Source organism: Macaca mulatta, chromosome 6, assembly GCF_049350105.2.
Source record: "Macaca mulatta isolate MMU2019108-1 chromosome 6, T2T-MMU8v2.0, whole genome shotgun sequence".
Classification (NCBI taxonomy): domain Eukaryota; kingdom Metazoa; phylum Chordata; class Mammalia; order Primates; family Cercopithecidae; genus Macaca; species Macaca mulatta.
The window spans coordinates 150,144,451-150,171,554 of record NC_133411.1 but is presented as its reverse complement, the minus strand read 5'-3'; the positions used below and the strand labels follow the sequence as shown (position 1 = coordinate 150,171,554).

Below are 27,104 nucleotides of genomic sequence, written 5' to 3'. Positions count from 1 at the left end.
GCGGATCACGAGGTCAGGAGATTGAGACCATCCTGGCTAACACAGTGAAACCCTGTCTCTACTAAAAAAATACAAAAAACTAGCCGGGTGCGGTGGCAGGCGCCTGTAGTCCCAGTTACTTGGGAGGCTGAGGCAGGAGAATGGCGTGAACCTGGGAGGCGGAGCTTGCAGTGAGCTGAGATCCAGCCACTGCACTCCAGCCTGGGCGACAGAGCGAGACTTTGTCTCAACAAAAAAAAAAAAAAAAAAAAAAGAATTTTGTTTGTTTTTTTTAAAAAAATATTGCATTTGTCTATAAACTTACTCCTAATTAGTTTTAGCTGCATCTCACAATTTTTAATAAATAATATTTAAATCCTTCTCTTCTGAGTAGTTGTCATTGTCATTGTGATTTTTGAAATCCAAGAGTTATTTAAGGGTGTGGATGTAAATATCCAAACTTTTTCCCCCTTTTCTATTTTTAAATGTTTGCTTTGTGATTTAAGTATGTGTTGTAAGGCAAGTATATTATTGGTACTTTGGAATTCGCTGAACCCTTTTTTGTAATGACTAGATAATAAACTTGTAGATTGTCTATCTGTTCAAGGATGACTATTCCATATTTGTTGTGTGTACAACAGATCTATTAGAATCCTAATAGATCAACCTTATAAATTATGTTGTTTAGATCTTCTGTATATTAACGAACTTTCTCCCTGTAGGGTCTATTATTTCTTATGGAATTATGTTAAAATATTCTGGTATTTTCTAAGCTACATTTTTTGGTAATAGAAGCTCATATTTTTATATTCTTTTGATCATCTGTTCTTTTTACAACTATAATCAGTTCATTTTTTAAAATCACATTTTGTGTTTGTTACCTTAAATACAACTTTGTTGTTATATTAACATGACTGCTTTCTTTTTTTGTGTGCATACATATATATTTAGTTTTACTGTTTCAGTGTATTTTTAAGTATATGTATTATTAGAATATGGATTTTAAAAATCAACTAATTTTGTAATATTTGTCCTTTAATAGGTAAATGTAGCTCACTTGTATATACGCAGAAAAAAGTTATGATTATAAGAGCTGAGAAAGTCCAGAACTGAGATAACTTAGCTATCAATTGAGAGTATACTCTTGGTACCAAGCAAAAAATAAAAATAAAAATGCAACAGACACACAGCAAGAATGAGAGAAAGTCTTCAATGGTTATCAGAGAAAAAACAGAGATTACCTTAAAAGATAATAGTTTGTTGAAAGTTTCTTACTAGCAACAATAAATTCTACGAGACATGTGTGTTTTGAAATTTTGGTTTGTATATTTATTTTTAGTGGAAGAGCTCTGTTTATTTTCAGTTTTAGTTTGTTTTTCTTTTCTACACTATGTCCCTGTCTCCTTCCCTCCTGGGTTCAGTGCTCATTTATAATGGTTTTGAAATAAATAATTTCTATCTGACCTCAGGTCCCAGGCCATAACTGGGTCTCTTAATGACGCTTTAATGATACCCAGCAGTGATATTCTGGATACCACAGCTCACATGAGAGATACTTGGTGTTCGCTGTCTCTATCCAGCATCCGTGTCTGTCTCTTTCTCTCAGTCTACACAGCTTACCAAGAAAGCTATAACCACAGGAATTGGGCGGCAGCTTCTATTTTTATTTATTTATTTATTTACTTATTTAACATGATGTGGCTCTGTTGCCCAGGCTGGAGTGCAGTGGCGCCATCGCGGTTCGCTGAAGCCTTGACTTCCTGGGCTCAAGCGATCCCGCCACGTCAGCACCTGCGCCGCCCGCCCCGCCCGGCCTCGGCCCGCCCCGCCCCTCCCCGCCTCGCCCCGCCTCGCCCCGCCCCGCGTAGCTGGGACTACAGTTGCAGGCCACCGTGTCCGGCTGGTCTTGAACTCCAGGGCTCCAGGGATCTTTCCGCCTCAGCCTCTCAAATTGTTGGAAATACAGACGTGAGCCACTGCGCCCAGCTAGGCAGCATGTTCATGCATCTTTCTCTTCCTTTTTAACCAGCTGAAGGGCCTCATTGCTTGTTTTGGATTCAGGCAGTAAGCCTGGTCCAGGTCATTTATCTAGTCTGAAGCACTTCTGTCCCTATTACATTGCTGGAGGCAGTTTCCTAACCTTCAATTTCTTTTTTTTTTTTTGAGACGGAGTCTCGCTCTGTCACCCAGGCTGGAGTGCAGTGGCCGGATCTCAGCTCACTGCAAGCTCCGCCTCCCGGGTTTACGCCATTCTCCGGCCTCAGCCTCCCGAGTAGCTGGGACTACAGGCGCCCGCCACCTCACCCGGCTAGTTTTTTGTATTTCTTAATAGAGACGGGGTTTCACCGTGTTAGCCAGGATGGTCTCGATCTCCTGACCTCGTGATCCGCCCGTCTCGGCCTCCCAAAGTGCTGGGATTACAGGCTTGAGCCACCGCGCCCGGCCCAATTTCTTCTTTTAAGTCCAAGACTGTAACTCACATGGCTTCAGACCAGCTAACCACTTTGCTTTTGCTTTCCTCTTATATTTTATGTATCTCTGTATTTTATTGGAGCAGAGTAAATATAAAAAAGCATGGACCTACTCCCCGACCATGCTTTTTTTTTCTTCTGAAAAGTTAACACACATTAAAGTAGGATGTACACTTGATTTTTGTTAGTTGATTTCATTACAGGTATAATGTATAAGTCAGGAGGCTTCAAAGCTGTTTCTCAAGTTGCACGATAAATTTTCTGTTGTTCACTTTGTTACTTCATAAATTACTTAAATAGATGTATTCTTCAGTACAGGCACCACTGCTCACACCTGTAATATCAGCACTTTGGGAGGCTGAGGTGGGAGGATCACTTAAGCCCAGGAGGTAGTGGCTGCAGTGAGCCATGATCACGCCACTGCACTCCAGCAAGACCCTGTCTCAAAACTAAAAAATATCTGAAAATAAAGATAGAATAAAGGGCTAAAATATTCAACAATAATTTAAAATTGCAGTTTATATAGATCCCTATAATCTTATATGAACACAATTAAAAATACTACTTTAGACAATCTTCACCTCTTCAAATGTCCCCAAATAAAATATCACAGTGTCCTGACAGATGACGTCTACATTAAATTCCGGGGTAAATTAGCAGGTATTTATAACAAGAAAATTTGAAAATAGTATTAGACATTTAAATATTGGTGAGCCTTTTCTAATCAAACCCTTTAACCCAGAGGCAAGTAAGAAAATGTTAGAAGCTAAATCACCCTGTTTCTAATGCAGTGCTCCTTCCAGACAGAGATGGCATCTCACACATACCTTCAACCCAACCACCTACATTATGATCACAGTCTCCTTTTCAATGCAAGAACAATTATAAATATACCTGCATATGAACGTGTAGACTCACTTAATCGTGATTTTCCAGGACTTGTAATAAAAAGCCACAAAGATACATGGGTTAGAAGAACTATCTGTAGTAAAGAGTGAACGCAAGTAAATTAAATCAAGAATTATTTTTCTCTAGATAGCTTATACATTAATCACAAAAGTTTACCTGAGAAAACGGTTCCTTTTTGTCTTCAAGTAAAGACTGGGGTGCTGATAGAAAATCCTTTTTCTCACAGCTCTCCTGGCTGATGAGCGTGTCCGCATAGTTGGGCTGGGGGAAAATCAGGTGGCTCTTCCGCGAGTCCGCAGTGAGGGAGACCTCGTGGGAATAGGTCTGCAGGAAAGCCCGCACCCCGTCCACGCCCACAAAGTGCGAGCCGGGCACTAAGCCGCCTCCCGAAGCCTGCAGCAGACGTGACTTGTGCCAGCGCCGAAGCCTGAGCGCCAGCAGCACGATGACAAAGGCCAGGAAGACGCAGGAGACCGCGGCCACCGCCACCACCAGGTACAGAGTGAGGTCCGAATCGTTGGGTTTGGCGGAGGGCTCGAGGCTGCCCAGATCGGCCAGGATGTCGGGGATCCTGTCTGCCACGGCCACGGTAAGCGTGACAGTGGCGGAGAGAGGGGGCTGGCCGTGGTCCTGGACGGCCACCACAAGGCTCTGCTTGAGCGCGTCTCTGTCCAGCAGGGCTCGCGCCGTGCGCACCTCGCCCGTGTGCAGCCCCACCGCGAAGAGTCCCGGTTCGCTGGCCTTGAGCAGGCGGTAGGATAGCCAAGCGTTCTGGCCCGAGTCTCTGTCCACTGCCACCACCTTGGTCACCAGGTAGCCGGGCTCTGCGGAGCGGGGCGCTAGCTCCACTCCTGTGGAACCATCTGTGGGGAGGGCGGGGTACAGGATCTCGGGCGGGTTGTCGTTCTGGTCCAGCACGAACAGGTTCAGCGACACGTTGCTGCTGAGGGGCGGGTCCCCACTGTCCTGCGCCATCACTTTCAGTTGCAAGTCCCGGAACTGCTCGTAGTCGAAGGATCGCAGCGCATACAGGACCCCAGTGTCGGAGTTGATGGAGACGTAGGCAGATAGGGGTGCTCCCTGGATGGTGTCCTCTATTAGGGAGTAAGCGATTTGTGCATTCTCATTGCTGTCCGAGTCGTGGGCCCTCACAGAGAAGATGGAGGCTCCTCTGGGGTTATTTTCGGGAATGTAGGCAGAGTAGGAGTCCTGATGGAAGACTGGGGAGTTGTCATTGATATCTGTCACTAGCAGTGAAATGTGAGTTTCAGTAGACAGAGCTGGAGTTCCTTGGTCTGTTGCTGTTACTGTGATGTTGTACCCAGAGATAAGTTCTCTGTCCAGTGTTCTTTCAGTCACTAAACGGTAATAATTATCAACTAACTTTTCCAATTTAAAGGGTAAATTTCCAGGAATGAAACATGTGGTGTAGCCATTGTCTCCTGAGTCCTGGTCATGCACACTGATAAGAGCAATTATGGTCCCAGGAGGAAAGTTTTCTGGAACTGCAGTGGTGACAGAGGTGATGGTCACTTCTGGGGCATTGTCATTTACATCCAAAACTTTGATCAGTACCTTAGCTCTAGTCATGAGCCCCGCACCATCCTGGGCTTGAACTTCCATTGAATAAATTTTGTATTCTTCGAAATCTAGTGGTTCTTTATTTGATATTTCTCCTGTGTAAGAATCTAAATGAAATATTTGGGCCACTCTGTGGTCTACATTGTGAAAGGAGTACGTTACTTTCCCATTAGATCCCTCATCAGGGTCGGTGGCATTTACCATGAGCAGTCGAGTGCCCAGTGGCACGTTTTCGGGGACATTCATATGGTATTGTGCCTGAGTAAATGCTGGAGGATTGTCATTTGCATCCACCACCTGAATGTAAATTCTGAGGGTCCCTGAACGGACTGGGTCACCCCCATCAGAAGCTGTGAGGATGAGGTGGTGGACAGCTTCTTCTTCTCTGTCTAGGGGACTCCGCAGCACCATCTCTGGATGTTGGGGCCCATCGGCTCCCTGTTGCACATCCAGGGAGAAATGAGGGTTAGAACTGAGTTGGTAGCTCTGGAGTGAGTTCACACCCACATCAAGGTCTTGTCCAAATGGCAATGAGATTCTGGTACCTGGAGTGGTTATTTCATTCATTTTAAACTCCAGTTCCTCTAACTGGAATTGGGGAGTGTTGTCATTAATATCAATTATTTCTACTTCAACAGGGAAAAGCTTCATTTTATCCTCAACAAGGATATTAAAACTCACGAGACATGGCATGCGCTGAGCGCAGAGCTCTTCCCGGTCTATCCTGCCCGCGGTGATCAAGCTGCCACTTCTAGGATTCAGAGCGAAAAGCGGCATCCTACCTCTGGAGACGATGCGGACTCCGCGATCTGCCAGCTCCTGGGGTTGTAGCCCTAGGTCCTTGGCAATGTTGCCCACGAAGGAACCTTTGTCTGTCTCTTCCGGCACTGAGTAGTGAATATTCCCAGCCCCAGCTTCCAACAGCAGCTCCAGAGAAAGACACAGAAGCATCAGCCTGCTGCAGCCGGTCAGCTTTTTCTGAATCTTCATGGCTCTCTCACTTCGTAGTTTTCTTCCAGTCCAGTACCAAGGGTATCGTTCCTGCTTTTCTGAGCTGAAATTAACCCAATTTTCAGGAGAATTCTCAGTGGAGAGTCATCCAGAAGTAGGATTTAGGCAGTCTTGGACAGTCTGTTTTCAATCTGGCGGTTATGGAGGTTCCAAGAGGCACAAGAGCTTTTTTTTCCCCCCTCCTCCTGAAGTGTGTGTACTGCCTGTATCTACCAGATTAGTGAACAGCGGCACCCAGAGTCCTAACCAGTTACTGCATTCCTAGAAAATACTTAAAACTTTCTCATTAACTTAATATTTTCTTAAGTTTTAGTCTATTGTCAAGGAAATCATTCTACAATATATGTATGAAAAGGAGAAACTATATGTTCACTTCCTTAAATGTGCCTAAATGTCACCAAATTGAAATATACAGGAGAATCTTAGTATTTTCATGCTATCTGCTTTCCTTGTTTGCTATTCAGGGAATGATAGTAAAAACCTAACATCACAATGAGGACAAAATCATCTCTCCACTTTTTCTGTAGTAAAGCTTGACCACTTGATAATTTCCCAGGCCACATAGAGCAGCTCTCCTTTGACTAGAGGATGAAAAGTCTTGGAGGGAAAGATAATCTTTTAGAATATAAGCTAGACTTTAAAAAATTGTACCATCCCATTTCCTTCCCATTACGATTTGAATATTTATCAGAAACCTTGGGATTTTGAAGGGTATGGTTTAACCATATCCTTATTTTTCCTCTTCTTTTTTTGAAGTGTCTTTGCATTATGTAGGTTTTAAAAAATTCTTAAGATTCACCCAAAGGTAATACATTTTGAAAAATAATAAAACTGGGCTCTTGGAATTTCATTGAAAAGTCACATGAATATATAATTTAGATTTCAAATTTCAGAGTCAAATTCTATGATATTATTCTTTACAGCTGAAAAGAAAAATGGTCTCATCTTTATTTTTAGATTGTCTCTTATAATATGTATTCCCCTGTAATTGTGCTTAATATTTTCTCCAAGAGAAGTTGGTTTTCTCCTAACAGTACTTTTTAACCAGTTAAGATGAGGATGTGGCCTTCTTTCTTTTAATCACTGCAGGATTAGCAAAGGGTTACTAATTAAAATGTCTCAGGCTTAGAGTGACTTACTTATCTTTACCCCAAAGTTAGAGAAGCATGCTATCCGCACTCCAGAGTCTGATATCTTCAGGAACAAATTGAGCGAGCCAACCCAATGACACCATGACTGAGAAAAGTTAAAAATAAGGAAAGAAAGAAAACAACGAAAGGTCTCAAGAATAGTTTTTGGAAAGAGAATTTTAGTTCTTATATAACTAAATCTACAGTTTCTCAGCTTCTCAAAGACAAGTATATGGAGCCAAAGAGTAGAAATTTAAAAATGCAATAAATCACCTTTGATACTGCAAGGAAGGAACTCTTTAACAGAGAACGTAACTTTCCAGAATACACATTAATAGGCACAAACTTTTCCCCAAAGAAACTGTGAGCTAATGAGGCAAATTAAAATATACATAAGAACTAGCAAGTAAACCTGTAGGGCTCCCTACTCTCAGCAACCAAAAACACGCAGGAGTGATTTATAAAAGGATGATAAGTATAAAATAAAAATGTTAAAATATCACACAAATACATTTGAATCAAATGTAACATTTAAAGCTTCATTGCTGGCCAGGCACAGTGGCTCATGCCTGCAATCCCAGCACTTTAGGAGGCCAAGGTGGGCAGATCACTTGAGGCCAGGAGTTTGAGACCAGCTTGATCAACATAGTGAACCCCGTTTCTACAAAAACAAAAACAAAACAAAACAAAGCTTCATAGCTGGCACTGCAGAGAATATCTGGTTGAAAGCTGTTTCTTGAGTTAATTTAAAGACATTAAGATTTTAAAAATACCTAAAGCCACACATACGTTGTAGGAACATGGCAAATTTCCTTCCTTTAAGTTGGAGACAACTCCATATCCAGGCTTGGACCAGAGATCTGGCTGAAAGCAGCCCCAGGCAATGGGGCTATAGAGGGCATTGCAGGTTCAGAAAGATGCCCAGAGTCACACTGAGGAGAAATAGCATGGAGATCAAGGCAAAGGCCATCCCAGGTTAAACTACAGCTGTTGGGTGCTGTCTGTTGCCTGCTGTTGGGTGCTGGGTGATTGCTGAGGTCTGGCAGCAACTCCTGCAAACTGTGAGCAGCAACCAGGTACAGCGTGATGATTCACCATTGAGCATGGTGACCAACAAACCTTGGCAGGTTGCATCTCTGTTACCCACAGTGACACAGCACGCATCTAGCTCGTGCACATCCCTAGTTTGAAGAGCCACATTAGCTGACCTGAAGCACGATAGGACAGTCAACCTTTGTGCCCCAGCTGGTGTCCACTTTGGTGATGGGATAGCTCAGTTGCATTGTGAGTGGTGCAGCATCAAAGAGGGCCCCACCTGGCTGTAACTCCTGGCGTAGTGTCCTTGCATTTTCACAATGGTCATCCACCATCACATGCAAGTTCAGGATGATACTGAGCAAGTTGAACCCTGGTCACTGGCCCGCAGAGTCAGCTCAAAGATAGTCTGCATGAACACCACAGCACTTTGCACTCACTGACATGCAGAATGACAGTGCCCACAGTGGCAGGTCACTGGTCAAGAAGAAACAGGAGGCATATGGGACCCTAAGTCAGGGTGGGGAGTGCTAAAGTATGTGATGGAGGTTCTGGGTAGTGTTTCCAGTCACCCAAAAGAAATAGGAGGCTTGTTGAAGAATGAGCATTTTTGTGGATGCCGATGATATGCAGGGTGATGCAGGAGAGGGACAGTTTGTCCTTGTTGGTGGTTCTGATGGTGACATTGTCCTTCAGGGTCTGCTACCAGTTTAGAATTCCATCTGTGAGTAGCTGACAAAGAATTACATCATAATTCTTGGAGGTGAATTGTTGGCCAGTATGATCATTTCTCTCTATAATAATTTTCATCTTTCATTTAAGGTCTCTTAGTCCTATTGTTTTGGTTAGGGCAACCACAGTTCTTACCTCTGATAGGACTAGACGCCAAACTGAAAGTCACCTGCACTGACTGCATTCATTTCAACCAGGACTCTGAAGTGGGCCCTCAAACTGCCTCCAGTCTTATATTCCATGCTGTAACTGTTACTCTTCAGAATCAAGTATTTCTGTCATTATTGGACAGGAAATATATTCTGTATGCCCTGTAAAATTGTGTAGAAAGATCAGGAGAACTCTATATTGAAGATATTGTCTAGGTCATTGGGGATCACCTGAAGAATGAAGAGGAGGAGGTGGTGGGCATGTTCTCCTGCAGGCTAACCCCACTTACACATTGCTCAATATCTGATGACTGGCATTGCCATCCAAGGCCTGTGTCTTGCCCTGAGCTGTTCTGCCCCCTCCCCATCACTAAATGGTGGCAGCTCTGCTCCTCTGGTTCAGGGTTTCTTTTTTTTTCCTTTTCTCTTTTCTTTTCTTTTCTTTTCTTTTCTTTTCTAAGAGATGGGGTCTGGCTATGTTACTGAGGCTGGAATGCAGTGGCTATTCACAGTTGTGCTCATAGCGCACTGCAGCCTCTAGCTGGCATTAAGCAATCCTCCTGCCTCAGCCTCCTGAGTAACAGGGACCACAGGAGTGCCCCACTGCACAGGCTCAGGGATTCTTCAATAGCAGCAATTCAGAGTACATACTGCTGTAGTACTCTGCTTTACTTCTAGGGGAAGAGGAGATGGCTATTAAAATTAATCTGATATATTTGTACAGAGTTACTGCCAGTGTTCAAAATCTACTGCGGGCTTAAGAGTAAAAGTTCCTCTTATTAAGATGTTTTCCAGAATTTCCAAAACGTGTGCTAAAAGCCATTTTATTTATATCCAAGATGCATACGTTTGTATGAAAAACATTTATATGATTTTTCAGTACCTTCAAATTCAAATGGCCGAGGGTCTTCCTTGGGCATAACTGCTAGATCTATCCTGTCATTCTCAAGCTCCTCTCTGGCTCATTCTCCAGCTGTATATAAAGAGAGGCTTCTCAGCACTTACCCGTAGTTTTTCCCGTCACCGAGACACAGATCTTCTGAGAGATTACCAACCTTTCAACCCCTAGCCTTCTCTTCCAGAATCTTACAGCGTATCAGCTACGTAGAATAAAGACCTCAGGCAGGGAAACAGCGATTCCTGCACTCCTCACACCTTCCTTATGGGGGACTTCTTCCTCTGTTTCTTCTTCTTGCTGGTACTCAGATCCGAATACCTCTCTCTACCGTTGCTCCCTGCTTCCTGCCCCCTGCGATGCTCAGGAATAAAAGGCAGCTCCTCACTCTGGGTCACTAGACATCGTGAGATTCCTGACCAAGATATTTGGAGCAGATTGCAAGAGAGACAGCAGGCAGAGTCCTCTCCTATAGTGTTTCTAAAAAGCCTGCAGGGACTGCTGCGTCAGTGGATTGCTTTGTTTCCCTCCAGCCACGGATTGGCGGACAGCGGCACCCAGAGGCCCAGTATGATATCCCTAGCAGGTTAGTTTTCAAGGTCCTCACAAGAGACTGTATCGGCTTTTTTCTCAAGACATATTTTAAAATACCAGCTGCTTTACTAAGAAGGGTGCAAATCATTATTTTTGATAAAATATTAACAAAATCATCATTTCACAAAATTTAATGCAAACGTTTTATTAAAATTCTTATTTTTTTTTTTTTTTTGAGACAGAGTCTTGCTTTGTCACACAGGCTGGAGTGCAGTGGCGTGATTACAGCTCACTGCAACCTCCGCCTCAAGGGTTCAAACAATTCTCCTGCCTCAGGCTCCCGAGTAGCTAGGACTACAGCTACACGCCACGATGCTCGACTAATTTTTGTATTTTTTTTTTTTAAATTTTTTTTTTTTTGAGACAGAGTCTCACTCTGTCGCCCAGGCTGGAGTGCAGTGGCCGGATCTCAGCTCACTGCAAGCTCCGCCTCCCGGGTTCACGCCATTCTCCTGCCTCAGCCTCCCAAGTAGCTGGGACCACAGGCGCCCGCCACCTCGCCCGGCTAGTTTTTTTTTGTATTTTTTAGTAGAGACGGGGTTTCACCGTGTTAGCCAGGATGGTCTCGATCTCCTGACCTCGTGATCCACCCGTCTCGGCCTCCCAAAGTGCTGGGATTACAGGCTTGAGCCACCGCGCCCGGCCCCCTAATTTTTGTATTTTTAGTAGAAACGGGGTTTTGCCATGTTGGCCAGGATGGTCTTGAACTCCTGACCTCAGGTAATTCATCCGCCTCGACCTCCCAAAGTGCTGGGATGACAGGCGTGAGCCACCGCACCCATACTAAAATTCATTAAAATTCGACTAAGAATTCTTACAAATTTTTCCCTCTTGATGTTTTCTTTTCAAGATGACACACTATTGAAACTTATTTTTCATGAAAATGGCTACTCAAGAAATTATCCACTGTAAAAAATTATTATAAAAAATCCACTGTAAATTCAATATATTAAAGGAGAAAATTTCACTATAAAAGGTGGAAAATACTGATAAAAATGTAAAATTGAGTAACTGCATTATGTAACTACTGATATAATTTACATTCGATGCTTATCCATACTTTAAAAATAGATACTTTTATAATTACAAAAATAATCAGCTCATTTATGGATACTATTGGTTGTTCATGCCCTTTTTCCTCTTGTAATACTTCCTTTTAGTTTAGGTTTTCACCCTTCATGTACCTAGGGAAGCAGAACCTATTCAGAGCTGTAGTAGGTTCTGATAAATTTAATCTAATAATGATAATCTCATCCTCTTGACAGTGCTTAGTTAGGAATACAGACTTAAAATAATAAGCAGGGTTTCTCAACCTTGGTACTATTTTGAGCCATATAATTCTTTGTGGTGGGGAGCTGTTCTGTGCCTTGTAGAATGTTCAGCAGTATCCCTGGCCTCTATGTACTAGATACCAGTAGGACCCACCCCCCACAGTTGTGACAACCATAAATATCTCCAGACATTACCAAATGTCTCTTCACCTCTCCCCATTTTCAGAAACACAGGCTTAGGGTATTCCCCTAGTGAGTATTAATGAGCCAAGAATAGGAACATGGCCTAAGTTGGTCCAATTGGATTGAAAGACTGCTTGGGGAGAGTGACTCTCTTGTCACGGACAAGGAAGAAAGTTCTCCAGTTATTGCTGCTGGCTGGTATCTTGTGACTGCAGCCTTTGGAATTCTACAAGGAGAGGAAAGCAGAGCTGAAACAATAATAGAAAAAGTATAAATAAGTGCTTATTCTTCAAAATTAGGAAGAAAAAACAATTTGTGCTATACCATGATTGTATCTGGCCTAGAGGCACTGAAACTTCTAGACCTGCCTGTCCACTAGAGTAACAACCAGCCACATGTGGTCCCTGAGAACTTGAAATGCAGCTAGTCCAAACTGAGATGTGCTGTAAGTGCAAAACACACACTAGGTGTTGAAGATTTAGTACAAAACAAGAATGTAAAATGTATTATTAATATATTTACATTATTGTAAAAATATGTTGCAATTATATCTTAGATATACTGGATTAAAATTATTGAAGTTTCACCTGTTTCTTTTTGCTATTTGAATGTGGCTACCAGATAATCTAAAATCACATCTATGGCTCACCATCTGTGGCCCACATTATATTTCTATTGGACAAAGCTGCGCTGGACTACCTGTTTTTTGGGATCATAGATTTTCTTACCGTTTAAACCAGTGTAAATTAGATTTTAATGTTTTTCCTATAGAAAACATCCTACTAGATACAGGAACTGCTATATATTTTTAGTTAGCCTTTTTACCTTTAAAATATATGGTGATATAGCAATATGTAAGTTGGCTTTTCTGTGGTATTTGCTATTTCCTCACCCTTATAATTTTCTACCTCCTAAATATAAGCAGGATTTCTCCCATCACCCATAATTTAACCTCCAAAGTACAAGCAGCCCTTTAAAGAACTAAAAAGTGTATTAAAGGGCTGCTTATACTTTGGAGCCCTTTAAGGAACTAGAAAGTGTATTAAATGGAATTTTCAAACATACACAATTATTAGTAACCTGATTGCCACACTCCTTAATGACAGGCAGGAAGCCTTTGGAGGACTTGTTACCACACCGGGGAAATTATTGCTCTCCCCAAATCTTTTGTTCACTACTATCACAGATATTCCATGGAACAACCACAGGAGTGTAATTCATCAATTCAGAGTTTTTCTGAATGTCTAATGGAATTAAAAAAAAAAAAACTGGGGATTTATCAGTAGACATTAAGATAATGTGATGTGGCAGAGGCCTTAGGCCTTAGTGATAGGCAGAGGTCTGCCACATCACATTATCTTTTTTTTTTTTTTTTTTTTGAGATGGAGTTTTGCTCCAGTGTTGCCCAGGCTGGGGTGCAATGGCACAATCTTGGCTCACTGCAACCTTTGCTTCCCAGGTTCAAGCAATTCTCCTGCCTCAGTCTCCTGAGTAGCTGGGATTACAGGTGCCTGCTGCCAAGCCTGGCTAATTTTTAAAAATATTTTTAGTAGAGATGGGGTTTCACCATGTTGGAGAGGCTGGTCTTGAATTCCTGACCTCAGGCAATCCACCTGCCTTGGCCTCCCAAAGTGCTGGGATTACAGGCATGAGCCACTGCACCCAGCAGATTATCTTAATGTTTACTGATAAACCCAATTTTAAAAAATATTTAGGGTCAATATAATTTCCTCTCCTAAAAACAGCATATAGAAAATGTGTTAAACTCAAAAGCAGAAAATATAGTTTAGGACTGAAGGAGTTAGATACATTAAGAAAACCTTAGTTAATCCTTTTAACTATGTCTGGCAATATTCCATGTAAAAAAAGGTTTAGAAACTAAAATATATAGTAATTTTGGAAAATGAAAAATTGGATACAATTTATTTCAAGTTAACTTCTATGATAAGAATATTTGAGCATCATAAAACTCATAGGGAAGATGCTGAGTAATATTTGGATTATTTTCAAGTATAATTACTTCACATTTTATATGGCTAAATAAAACATGGCCAGGTGAGGTGGCTCATGCCTGTACTAGAAAAAGCTTTATCTTTGAAAAAGAGGTATAGGTAAGTCAGCTAACATTCTTCAACACATTATAAGCAAAGAGAAATAATTTACAGTTATCTGGAAGGGCATACTTTCTCTTTTAAAATTAACATTAAGAACCAAACTAACCTCAGGTCATTTTAATTTCCTCCCACGACAGTATCTCATTCTAGCTAAACCACATTCACACACACTATTAGCAAACCTCCCCACCTCATAACAATTAGCATTGTCCCTGACTAGAGAGGAAATGTATGTAAAGTGGCTCTATCTCATTTTAAAGTGACAAAGAATGTATTTTCTCTCACAAATCACTACAGCATTTAAGACTATGATCTTTCTAGATAGATCAATTTTTTCATTCAATTAGCAAATATTTTTTGTGTATCTCCCATGTTCTGGTACTAGGCACTGGGACACAATGACCAGGATAGAAAAAGATCACTATCATGGAGCTTTCAATCATACAGGAATAAAGTGAATTTTGGAAATGTTAATTACATCTTAAGAGAATTCTCTTAAATTTAGGGGCAATTGGTAATATTTTAGAGGATAGAAATTAAATGTTAATGGCCTTGATGCTCTACCAGATATTTTAAAAATAAATGGAAATAAATAGAAATAAGTACCAACTGTTACCCAGTTATGTCAAAATACTAAAAATATGTGTTGATGAATACCTGACCCTCCAAAGAAAAGACAAGCACAAAACAGCAAAATAGTAGAGGTGGAGTTAAAAAAAAAGTCAAAGTATTTAAAATTACTTGTACATGAGAAGCAGGAAACAATACTTCAATTATGTCTACTTTAACCAGATGCTCAGTCTATCAGACAATTCTGTCCAAAATGAACCTGTGCTTGCAGAAGAACACTTCCTTCTCTGCTTACATTTACATCTAAATCAAGCATATAAAAAGGAATCACCCTTGTTTCCTCAGGAGTATTACAGAACAGAAGGAAACCCAGAGGCACAATTCCCCTACAGGGAATTATATTAAACAAAATATAGACTTTGGGCCAGGCACGGTGGCTCACACCTATAATCCCAGTACTTTGGGAGGCCAAGACAGGCAAATCACCTCAGGTCAGGAGTTGGAGACCAGCCTGGCCAACATGGTGAAACCCCTTCTCTACTAAAAATACCAAACTTAGCTGGGGTAGTGGAAGGTGCCTGTAATCCCAGCTACTCAAGAGGCTGAGGCAGGAGAATCGCTTGAACCCTGGAGGTGCAGATTGCAGTGAGCCAATATTGTGCCACTACACTCAAGCCTGGGTGACAGCCTAGACTCCATTTCCAAAACAAACAAACAAACAAACAAAGAGAGGTTTAGAATTATATAGTGAGCTCCATGTCCTCCTCACTCCACTGATTTGGGTTCTTTAAAATCCATTGTATAGTAGCTACACATTCTTGTATTGGCACCAGATTGGCTAGACCCTAGGAAGCATCCGAGATGTTTCCAGAAGCAAAGACGCTTACTGCCAGGCGTCCCCCATCTCCCGGAATCACCCGGAAGTCTAGAAGCCATCCGGCCCCACAGCGATCCCTTAAAAGTGCTGGCTTAGCGGGGGACGAATCCGTGTCTTTCTTGTAACTTCCAAGCGCTAAATAGTTTGAAACCAACAGCTCTTCGAAAACACTATCATTTTCATCCCAGAAAAGCAAGTTCTCGCGAAAAGACGAGTTTCACGCTGGGCAGCGTAATTGCGCTATTGCGCCTGCGCGCGCCGGGGCTCCGCCCTTCCGGCCGGAGGGGCTGTCACTCACATCCACCTCCCGCCCCGCGTCGTGACGTAGCACTTCCGTTTTCTCTGGGCAAGCGGTCGAACGGAGGGCCGGCGAGGTGCCGGGTCTGGTTCTCCGAGCTGCGCCTCTCGGCAAGATTTCGCGTTGCCCATCCTGGGCTTTCATCAGTAATCGATAGTGGATCACTCTGCCAAGCGGCAGGAAGAATTAAGGAAACGACAAGGAGACGCTTGGCTGCCTCCCGCTTTGCTCCTTGCGGCCTCCTCTTCCCTTCGCTCCGGCCCGGTGAAACTGAACTTATAATCGTCACTGGATTGTAAGTACCCGAGGCGAAGAGAGCTCACTGAGCCCTGATGTTTTGAGTGTCTGTTCCGGGAGAGTTTGTAAATTGAGAGTATCTCTGCTGGCCTTTCTGGGCCGAAAACCGTTCCGCGGGAGCCGCCATTTGCTTTCCTGCTTCTTAGCTAGGTAGCTGTCTCCGCGTTGTCGGGCAGCGGCACCTAGAGGTTGGGACTTGGCATTGCATCTGATTTAATGAACTTAAGTCTGTGAATAAGCCTTTGTGTTAACGACTGGTATTTGGTCACAGCATATTTAGAGAAAAGACTTGGAGCTTAAATAAAAACGAAGGCAAAATAGACGCTAAGCTGCTGATCTACAGAGAACTTCTTGTAATTAAAATATTTCAATTCATAGCGAACTGGTGTTTTAAACTATTGCAGTAGCTGGAACTTTTTACGGTAACCATCATTTATTGGAGAAGTGAGTCACAAAGAAATAAAAATGAGTAAAAGCAAAGATGATGCTCCTCACGAACTGGAGAGCCAGTTTATCTTACGTCTGCCTCCAGAATATGCCTCTACTGTGAGAAGAGCAGTACAGTCTGGTCATGTCAACCTCAAGGACAGACTGACAATTGAGTTACATCCTGATGGGCGTCATGGAATCGTCAGAGTGGACCGTGTTCCATTGGCCTCAAAATTGGTAGACCTGCCCTGTGTTATGGAAAGCTTGAAAACCATTGATAAGAAAACCTTTTACAAGACAGCTGATATCTGTCAGATGCTTGTATCCACAGTTGATGGTGATCTCTATCCACCTGTGGAGGAGCCAGTTGCTAGCACTGATCCTAAAGCAAGCAAGAAAAAGGATAAGGACAAAGAGAAAAAGTTTATCTGGAACCACGGAATTACTCTGCCTCTGAAGAATGTCAGGAAGAGAAGGTTCCGGAAGACAGCAAAGAAGAAATATATTGAATCTCCAGATGTGGAAAAAGAAGTGAAACGATTGCTGAGTACAGATGCTGAAGCTGTTAGTACTCGGTGGGAAATAATTGCTGAAGATGAAACAAAGGAGGCAGAAAATCAAGGCCTGGATATCTCTTCTCCAGGAATGTCTGGTCACAGGCAGGGCCATGACTCATTAGAACATGATGAGCTTCGGGAGATATTCAATGACCTCAGCAGCAGCAGTGAGGATGAAGATGAGACCCAGCATCAAGATGAAGAAGATATAAACATCATTGACACTGAGGAAGATCTGGAGAGACAACTACAGGACAAGCTAAATGAATCAGATGAACAGCACCAGGAAAATGAGGGAACCAATCAGCTGGTTATGGGAATTCAGAAGCAGATTGACAACATGAAAGGCAAGCTCCAAGAGACCCAGGACAGGGCAAAACGACAAGAGGATCTCATCATGAAAGTGGAAAATCTGGCTCTCAAGAACAGATTTCAGGCTGTACTGGATGAGCTCAAACAAAAGGAAGACCGAGAAAAGGAGCAACTCAGCTCTTTGCAAGAAGAGCTAGAATCACTCCTAGAGAAGTAAAAAGAACTGATTCTTAATTTCAGTGTTCAGACTGATCAGCATTAGAAAATTCTTGGCTTTATTACTTGTACTGGATATTAACACCTTGCACTTCCTAGTCCCTCTAATGCTGTGTGTTCTGTTAAGTTCTTTCATTTGTTTATAGTTTTGTTTTTCAGCAAATTTACATTGTTTTGCTAGGTGTTCATCCTATAAGAAGCAGGATTGTATAGGCAGAAAAATGATAGTAGGAAAGTTGCAGGATTAGTGGAATGTATGGTTCAACCTTAATTATAGCTCCACTGCAGGACTTTGCTGTTTCTCCATTTTCTAGAAGCTGCTGTTGCTGCCTTATGATGACATGAGATCAATAAGAAGAACCTAGTCTAGAGACAGTGATGCTAGTTTGCATATGTTTTCCCATGCAATAGCTGTTTTCCCAGTTACTCAAAGCAGTTTCCCATATGTAGAGATGCAAATTTTATTAAGTTGTTTACAATACAATAAATAAAAGCATCTGTTTTTCACTTTGTAGTGTATCTTGTTCTTTCATGGTTGGTGGGAGTCAGGTCCCTTTTGAGGTGGTTTCGTGGTGGAGTTTAGTGACTAAGAAATTTGATCCAGTTCTGCAGGTAGAGGCAGTTTGGTTTATGAAAAAAAGCAACACAGCAGGGGTAAAGAAATTGGGAATTGTCATGTTTGCATCATATTAAGATTCCAGTTCTATCTGATCTACTTGAAAGCTGGGAAACATTAGATACAGAGCTTTCTTAAACTACCCTAATTTTTGTAGATGAAGGCCTTTGTGCCTTTTTTAAAAAGCTTACTAAATCTACCTGCACAAAATGTTGGAAACAAAGCAGTGGTTATCAAGTGCAGTCCAATGAATCATTCCATTGGTTTGGATTAAGATTTTATTTCTATTTTTCTTCAGTTGAGTTCTTATAATTAATAATCTGAGAACTGAGGTCATTTATCAATGTCATTTCATCAAAATTGCTCATAAAGTAAGTCGGTACCAAATTTCTCATGCTTTAAAGATAATTTAATGCCTCACAACATGAGCTATTTTTGAAAAATCAGTTACTGATAAAAGAGGCAGAGTTGTATGCAATTTGTTTCTGACAGGTTGGTTTATGAGAAGCTTGGGTTTGAAAATAAAGTCCTTTTTTTTTTTTTTTTTGAGATGGAGTCTAGCTCTGTCGCCCAGGCTGGAGTGCAGTGGCACGATCTCAGCTCACTGCAAGCTCCGCTTCCTGGGTTCACACCATTCTCCTGCCTCAGCCTCCCGAGTAGGGACTACAGGTGCCCACCACCACGCCCAGCTAATTTTTTTTGTATTTTTAGTAGAGACGGGGTTTCACTGTGTTAGCCAGGATGATCTCACTCTCCTGAACTCATGATCCACCTGCCTCGGCCTCTCAAAGTGCTGGGATTACAGGCGTGAGCCACCGCACCCGGCCTTTTTTTTTTTTTTTTTTTTTTAAGGACAAAGTTTTGCTCTTGTTGCCCAGGCTAGAGTGCAATGGTGTGATCTTGGCTCACTGCAACCTCTGCCTCCTGGGTTCAAGCCATTTTCCTGCCTCAGCCTCTTGAGTAGCTGGAATTACAGGCATGCGCCACCACACCTGGCTAGTTTTATATTTTCAGTAGACCCAGGGTTTCACCATGTTGGTCAGGCTGGTCTTGAACTCATGACCTCAGGTGATCCGCCCGCTTTGGCCTCCCGAATTGGTGGGATTACAGGCCTGAGCCACCACACCCAGCCTAAAATCCCTTTTACTTGTATCCGACAGGAAACTATATTAAAATGTTTTTTTAAAAAAATTAGTTACCTAGTCCTCAGGTCTACAATTATATATGCTGACATTTGCAGGCTTCAGAAGGCTAGTTTATCTTTTTTTTTTTTTGAGATAGAGTCTCGGTCTGTTGCCCAGGCTGGAGTGCAGTGGTGCAATCTTGGCTCACTGCAAGCTCCGCCTCCTGGGTTCACACCACTCTCCTGCCTGAGCCTCCTGAGTAGCTGGGACTACAGGCGTCCACCACTATGCCCAGCTAATTTTTTGTGTTTTTTAGTAGAGACGGGGTTTTCACTACGTTAGCCAGGATGGTCTTGATCTCCTGACCTCGTGATCTGCCCGCCTCGGCCTCCCAGAGTGGTGGGATTACAGGCATGAGCCACCGCGCCTGGTCAGCTAATTTATCTTTTAACTGAAAACGTTTTTATAAGTTTGTTGTTTTTTTTTTTTTTTAGATGGATTCTTGCTGTGGAGTACAATGGTATTATCTTGACTCACTGCAACCTCTGCCTCCCAGGTTCAAGCGATTCTCCTGCCTCAGCCTCCCGAGTAGCTGGGACTACAGGCATGCGCTACCACGCCCAGCTAATTTTTGTATTTTTAGTAGAAATGGGGTTTCACCATGTTGGCCAGGATGGCCTTGATCTCTTGACCTTGTGATCCACCCGCCTCAGCCTCTGAAAGTGCTGGGATTACAGGCATGAGCCACCGTGCCTGGCCGTGACTAAGATTTTAACACAGAATATGTAAGCTTAAGCAAGATTTCCCTCAATATCTAGGTTTTGTATTGTCTTGAGGTTTCCGAATAATATATATTAAACAACAACAACAAAAAAAACAGTTTAGGATGCTAGGTGACAAAATTTCCTGTTTTGGTAATCTAGGTATTTTGCTACACTTAAAAGATTGACACCTGAAAAGCTCCCACCATATCTGGCTTTACACTGGATCATTTATCAAGTAGTTTATTCTTACCAAGATCTCACCAATATTGGCAGTTCCATCAATAACAGAAAGGAAAGATTCTGGATACAATAACAAAATAGTATATTGATCTCACTATTCCTGTTTCAGTTATGAGTTCTAAATGGATTCTAAAATCCACATTTCCAACTTTGATTCTTCTGTGCTTCAGATTTAGTTTAGCCAGATGTGTACTAGAAAAATACTTGAAAGTATCTCAGGAAACTCAAGTCTAAATATTCAAAATGGCTGGGTGCAGTGGCTCATGCCTATAATCCCAACACCTTGGGAGGCTGAGGTGGGCAGATCACCTGAGGTCAGGAGTTCAAGACCAGCCTCGCCAACATGGTGAAACCCATCTCTTAAAAATACAAAAAAAAAATTAGCTGGGCATGGTTGTGGGCACCTGTAATCCCAGCTACTCGGGAGGGTGAGGCAGGAGAATAGTTTGAAACTGGGAGGTGGATGTTGCAGTGAGCTGAGCTTGTGCTACTGTACTCCAGCCTTGGCAACAGAGCAAAACTCCATCTCAAAAAAAATACAGGTTCAAAATGGAACTCTTCCTCTTCCTTGAAAATTTGCTTTTCCTTTTGGGTTTCAGTAAAAATAAATGGCACACCACACATCCCAACTGTGGAAGCTGGACACTAGAGCCACAACTTTACATTTCTCCCTTTCCCTCGCAACTTCTGATTTTACTTTTTTTTTTTTTTTTTTGAGACGGAGTCTCGCTCTGCCGCCCAGGTTGGAGTACAGTGGCCGGATCTCAGCTCACTGCAAGCTCCGCCTCCCAGGTTTACGCCATTCTCCTGCCTCAGTCTCCCGAGTAGCTGGGACTACAGGCGCCCGCCACCTCGCCCGGCTAGTTTTTTGTATTTTTAGTAGAGACGAGGTTTCACCGTGTTAACCAGGATGGTCTCGATCTCCTGACCTCGTGATTCGCCCGTCTCGGCCTCCCAAAGTGCTGGGATTACAGGCTTGAGCCACCGCGCCCGGCCTGATTTTACTTCTTAAGAAGTTCTTCACTCACTCTACTTCATCCTTACAGCCACTGTCCTATTTCAAACCATTATCATCTATCAAATGGCAATATCTTTACCATCCAATTTAGTTTTCACTGCCACCAAAGTGATTTTTCTGAGACATATTTGATTGTGTTACTACCACGCTGACAACCCTTCAGTGACATCTTATTGTTCTCAGGGCTCGGTTTATATTTCACAAAAAGATGCACAAGATTATGAGTGCTCCACTTACCTTTTCAGCCCCAGCTCCACATTCATTCAGTATATGGTCAATCCACTCTGAACCTACATTTTTTTCAAGGAACTTACTCATTCTCCCACTTCTGGGCCATAGATCATTGTAACAAGCTGTTCACTCCACCTAGATGAGTTTACCCTTTGTCTGAGTCCTACTTAACCCTCAGGTCTCAACCTAAGTGTCACTTCAGCAAGGCTTTCCTGACCCCTTTCTCCCTCTAGGTTAAGCACCCTATTATGACTTTGTACTTTGTGCTTCCCTCTCTCAAGTATTTGACAAACATTTTGTGTGTGTGTGTGTGTGTATGTGCCAAACTACAAGGGGTGTGTGTGTGTGTGTCTGTGTCTGTGCCAAACTACAAGCTACTGGATATACAGTGATGAACGAAGCATTTAGTGTCTATAAACTCATGCACTCCATGGTCTACTGGGATGAGTATCTGTTATAACTAAAGTGTAAATTACCTTTGTTCATGTCTCCTGCTTGGCTTTAAATTTACTGAGATATTTTGCTTCATTAGTGACTGTAAACTTACTAAAGAATAGTAGAGAGATCAAAAGTTTAACATCAACACATGTCATGCATGGTTTGTATACTAGCTCAGTTACCTGTTAGTTGTGTGACCTTGCATAGGTAGCAATCTGTTTACCTCAATTTTCTCATCTCCAAAGTGGAGGCAATAATACTACCTACCTCATAGGGTTATTGGGCTGTTGGCTGCTGGCTGCTGAATCATATAAATAACTTATTTAGAACAATGCCTGGAACATAGTAAACACAGAAGTAAATTTACCATTATTACATTAGGGTATGGACCATAACAGATACTAAATAAAGAGTGACTGAAATGTTAGAAAAAGTGTTTATAGGGAAACAACTATTCTAAATGTAATTGATTTCAAATTTAAGAAATTTTGGAGATCATTTTCAACCAAATTCAGATGGGAAAAAAATTTCTAAATGAAAGCTTATAAATTAGGTTACAGCAGAAACAGTTTGCTTCAAATTTATCTGCAGCATAAACAGATTTACTCAGCTCTTTCCTACTACAGTTTAGCACTTACAGTTCTCTTTTCTTGGAATAGTCACCAGATGTTCTCATAGATAGCTTTTGGTCACTGAAGGCCCAGCTCAACCCTTATTTTCTCTGGTAACTCTATCTGGCCATTCAATCTAATTCTTAAGAAGCATGTGATTTATATATTTCATCAAGTCAGGTGCCATGTCAAGTGCAGTGGTCTTCATTAAAAAGTTGGAAGGTTCTTTGCCACTATTTTCTAATATATGTGTTCTGGAGGATATGTGCTTAAAATAGAAGCAGCATCATTTTGGTTAGTTGGAATCAGGGAAATGGTTTTAATTGGTTAAGATTGCCTATTATCTTGGGCAGTGTTACAGTATATGCTTGGCTCTGTTTTCTCCAAGTCAAACTGTATAGTCAAATGTATTTCATAGAACTTGACCTCAGGGAATCTGTCTCTGTTACTTGTGGTTTTATGCCTGACAATTCATTGAAGGTATTAATGTTCTTGTACTGATTCCTGGCCTTGGTGTTATGCAGTATGGTTTCCAATGTAATATTTTCCTCCAAATAGCTTTGTTTAATGGAACTGAGGCACACTGGGACACTGTCATTTACATTTATCTTTAGTTATGGGTATGTGGGCTTCTCTCACTGTTTCACCTCTGGTGATCACAGTGAGATAATGAAAGACTTGCTCTTCCTTTTCTAAATTGTTCTGTAAGATCAGCTACATGGTGGTGTCTCTTTTTGTTCTAGTTTTAATATCTAGGGAAAAATAAGCATTGCTTTTCAAATTCTAGTTTGCAGACAACATATTCTCATGTGGAAGTTTCAGGTACCCCTTAACTGGAAACTCATGTCAGGCAATAGCCTTATACTCATTTTAATAGATGTCTTTATACTTGTAAAAGAATACCCAACTGGGCACGGAGGTCACGCCTGTAATCCCAGCACTTTGGAGGCCAAGGCAGGTGGATTGCCTGAGGTCAGGAGGTCAAGACCAGCCTGACCAACAAGGTGAAACCCCATCTCTACTAAAAATACAAAAATTAGCCAGCTGTGGTGGCAGGCACCTGTAGTCCCAGCTACTCAGGAGGCTGAGACGGGAGAATTGCTTGAACCCAGGAGGCGGATATTGCAGTGAGCTGAGATCGCGCCACTGTGCTCCAACCTGGGTGACAGCGAGACTCCATCTCAAAAAACAAAAAAGAATACACATGATTGTCACTTATAACTAGAATTTCACTATCTGGTTTTTCAACATCTGCAGATATTTTCAATATCAGCATTGGTTTTGTACTATTTTTCTTTTTCTTTTTCTTTTTTTTTTTTGAGATGGAGTCTCACTCTGTCGCCCAGGCTGGAGTGCAATGGCGTGATCTTGGCTCACTGCAAGCTCCACCTTGCGGGTTCATGCCATTCTCCTGCCTCAGCCTCCCAAGTAGGTGGGACTACAGGCACCTGCCACCACGCCCGGCTAATTTTGTATGTTTTTAGTAGAGACGGGGTTTCACCGTGTTAGCCAGGATGGTCTCAATCTCCTGACCTCGTGATCCTCGGCCTCCCAAAGTGCTGGGATTACAGGCGTGAGCCACCGGGCCAGGCCATACAGTTTTTCAAAATGTATAAGGCCTTGGCTTTTCTCACCATGTGTCTCTTCATAATTACTGTTGCTATTGAAACATATGACCCCATTCAGTAAGCTTCACATTAAATGTGTTCTACCTTAAGAGACAATGTCCTGAGAGAGCACTATTCTGAAGTCCTTGGTTGTTATTCGTGAGAAAGACTTATCTCATTTCAGGTACATTTTATGAAGAACGATCAGCAGGGCTGGGCGCAGTGGCTCACTCCTGTAATCCCAGAACTTTGGGAGGCCGAGGCAGGCAGATCACTTGAGGCTAGGAGTTCAAGACCAGCCTGGCCAACATGGTGAAACCCTGTCTCTACTAAAAATACAAAAAATTAGCTGGGCATGGTGGTGAGTGCCTGTAATCCCAGCTACTTGGGAGGCTGAGGCGACACAATTGCTTAAACCTGGGAGGCAGAGGTTGCAGTGAGCCAAGATCTGGCCGTTGCACTCCAGCCTGGGCAACAGAGCAAGACCATGTCTCAGGAAAAAAAAAAAAAAAAAAATGCTCACCAGAATAAGCCCACTGCAGGGGCAGTGTCGCAATTCAGCCATTTTCAGGTACTTCTAATTCCTCAAATTTCTCTAACATCTGTGCTTCAGTTTCTTTTTCTTATAGTAGCTAGTACATTGACTAGCTACTATAAGGCATATAGTTAATGTAGCAGGCATATGGTTAATGTAGCACATTCATTTTTAAAAATTCTGTTCTTTCCATTGCCATATGTGGTTTCTATATTGTATCTCCTTGTAGAAGAGCCAAAGGGGAAAGATTAGATGTCTTTCTTTTCTGTCCTTCATAAATGAGCAGCTAAATTCAGAATACAAAGTAATTTACTGTACTAACATGAGAGAATTGAAAACAAAACAATAGTCCAGTATTGACTTTCCAAGTGCACGTATTCCAAGTCAATACTAGACAATAAACGCATGAAGAGCAAGAAATAAGCAAGAAAGGAGCACTTATCTGGTAAAACATTTCTCCTTTCTTGCTTATTTCTTGCTCTTCTCTTCATGCATTTATTCACTTGGTCCCATTAAAACTCTCATTTCCCCTATCAATATTTATGATATATTTTTATACAATCCTAACATTTTTTTCTTATAAAGAAAACATATTCCTAAGCAGAAAAAGTAACTTTTCATGGGTATCCTTATCATTGGGATATTCTTTTCTAGGCAAGAGCTACATTTCCTGGATTTACTTCCATTTCCTACATGTCCTCAACTCAATGCCCATCCTTCCTATTCACCTGAAGCCTGAGAGTGACCCTTCCATGGAAATTATCTCCCACATTCTCTCTACAATCTTCTCTTAGATTTTTTTTTTTTTTTTTTTTTTTTTTTTTTGGTCACAGGTACTGTGATAGCTAGCCTCCAAGATGGCTCCCATTGATTCTTACCTCCTGGTATTAATCTTGTATAGTCCTCTCCTACATTGAAGGGGAATGTCCTGAGTAAACGATAAGCTATTGCAGAAATAATGATTTGTGACTTGCAAGGCGAAGTCATAAAAGACGTGACTTTTGCTTGCTCTCTCTTGGATCACTCACTCCAAGGGAAATCAGCCACAATATTGTGGGGACACTCTTTGGAGAGGTCCAAGTGGTGACAAACTGAGGCCTTCTTGTGAACAGCCAGCAGAACTTACCAGACATGTGAGTGATCCATCTTGGAATCAGATTTTTCAGCCCCTGGTCAAGGCTTCAGATGACTGAAACTGTAACTGACATCTTGACTGAAACCTCATGAGAGACCCCAAAGTGAGAAATACCCAGCTAAGCTGCTCCTAAATTCCTGATCCACAGAAACTATATGACATATAAATGTTTGTAGCTCTTTTATTTCACTTCATTTTGGAGTAATTTCTGATGCAGCAGCAGATAACCAATACAAATTTTTGCTGCCTATCTAGAAGGGAGGTGCTGCCATAAAAATATAAAGTGTGAGAGTGGCTTTGAAATCAGGTCTGCACATGGAGAGAAACTACTCTGGAATTTTGGACACACAGAAACTATGGGATATAACAAATGTTTTTTGTGTTTTAATGCCGCTAAGTTTTGGGAGTGATTTATTGCACATAAGTATATAAGTAATGCCGGTACATAAATGTCATTTGAAAAAAATAAGCAGAATTTGTTAGAAGAGTAGATGGAATTAGTACATGGAGAGCCTTCGATTCTTAAATTCAAGATCTAATATTGGTCCCCTGGTACAAGTGTCTAGAAAAAAAAGATATAATACTGGGTGTTGCTATCAAGTGGGAGCAATAGTTATTTCTGTGTGTTCTTGATCCGAGAGACAAAGTGAAGAAAAGTGTAATATTGTGATACATGTATTTGGTCTTTGACTCGTTTCCTGGTATACAACTGCTAAAATCCTTAGAAACTCCAAAGTGATGTCTTTTTCTATGCTGATGATTGACTTGAAGGTTGGCAGCCCCTAGGTAGCCTTAGGATGAGCTCTGGTGGTCAGAAAGACCAAGGCAGGATTAGGATCAACCTCTAGAGAAAGGGAGAGGGGCTGGAGGTTAAGTTGATCACCACTGGCCAATGATTCAATCAACCACTCTTGTGTAATGAAGCCTCCATAAAAACCCTGGGTTCAGCAAGCTGTTTGATAGCTAAACACATGGAGGTTCTTGGAGGATGGAACCCTGGGGAAGGCATGGAAGTTCTGTGCCTCTTTGCCTGTGTCTCACCTTATGCATCATTTCATCTGTGTCGTTTTGTAATATATTTTATAGTAAACCAGTAAGTAAACATGTTTCCCTGAATCCTGTGAGCAGCTCTAGTGAATTAAACCCAAAGAGGGGCAATAGCAACCTCAACATGA

At 41.9% G+C, this 27,104-nt stretch overlaps 2 protein-coding genes and 2 long non-coding RNA genes across 5 annotated transcripts in view; 2 read left to right on the top strand and 2 right to left on the bottom strand.

Moving 5' to 3' along the window:
• The window catches only part of LOC702071 (protocadherin gamma-C4), a 188,716-nt gene extending 182,605 nt beyond the window's left edge, over nt 1-6,111 (bottom strand). Inside the window, exon 1 of one of the 2 annotated variants that reach the window (XR_013394904.1) lies at nt 2,424-6,111. Coding sequence is in view for 1 of the 2 variants with exons in the window: in XM_077937216.1 (XP_077793342.1) it covers nt 3,516-5,930 (2,415 nt within the window). In the remaining variant the exon portion in view is untranslated. The remainder of the gene's footprint in view (nt 1-2,423) is intronic. The other variant, XM_077937216.1, reaches the window with a different exon arrangement.
• On the top strand, nt 898-6,081 carry LOC144329558 (uncharacterized). Its single transcript, XR_013394916.1, has 2 exons — nt 898-1,704; nt 2,968-6,081. It is a non-coding gene; the product is annotated as an uncharacterized LOC144329558 (long non-coding RNA).
• Nucleotides 6,112-7,240: 1,129 nt separating the features above from the next.
• Nucleotides 7,241-10,374, bottom strand: LOC144329549 (uncharacterized). The gene is made up of 2 exons (XR_013394907.1): nt 10,003-10,374; nt 7,241-9,159 (listed from the first exon to the last, which is right to left on the bottom strand). It is a non-coding gene; the product is annotated as an uncharacterized LOC144329549 (long non-coding RNA).
• A 5,455-nt stretch (nt 10,375-15,829) lies between these two features.
• Nucleotides 15,830-18,121, top strand: TAF7 (TATA-box binding protein associated factor 7). Its single transcript, NM_001193945.1, is given in 1 exon segment — nt 15,830-18,121. A coding segment is annotated over 1 exon segment (1,050 nt). The 5' UTR covers nt 15,830-16,561; the 3' UTR covers nt 17,612-18,121.
• Nucleotides 18,122-27,104: the final 8,983 nt, after the last annotated feature.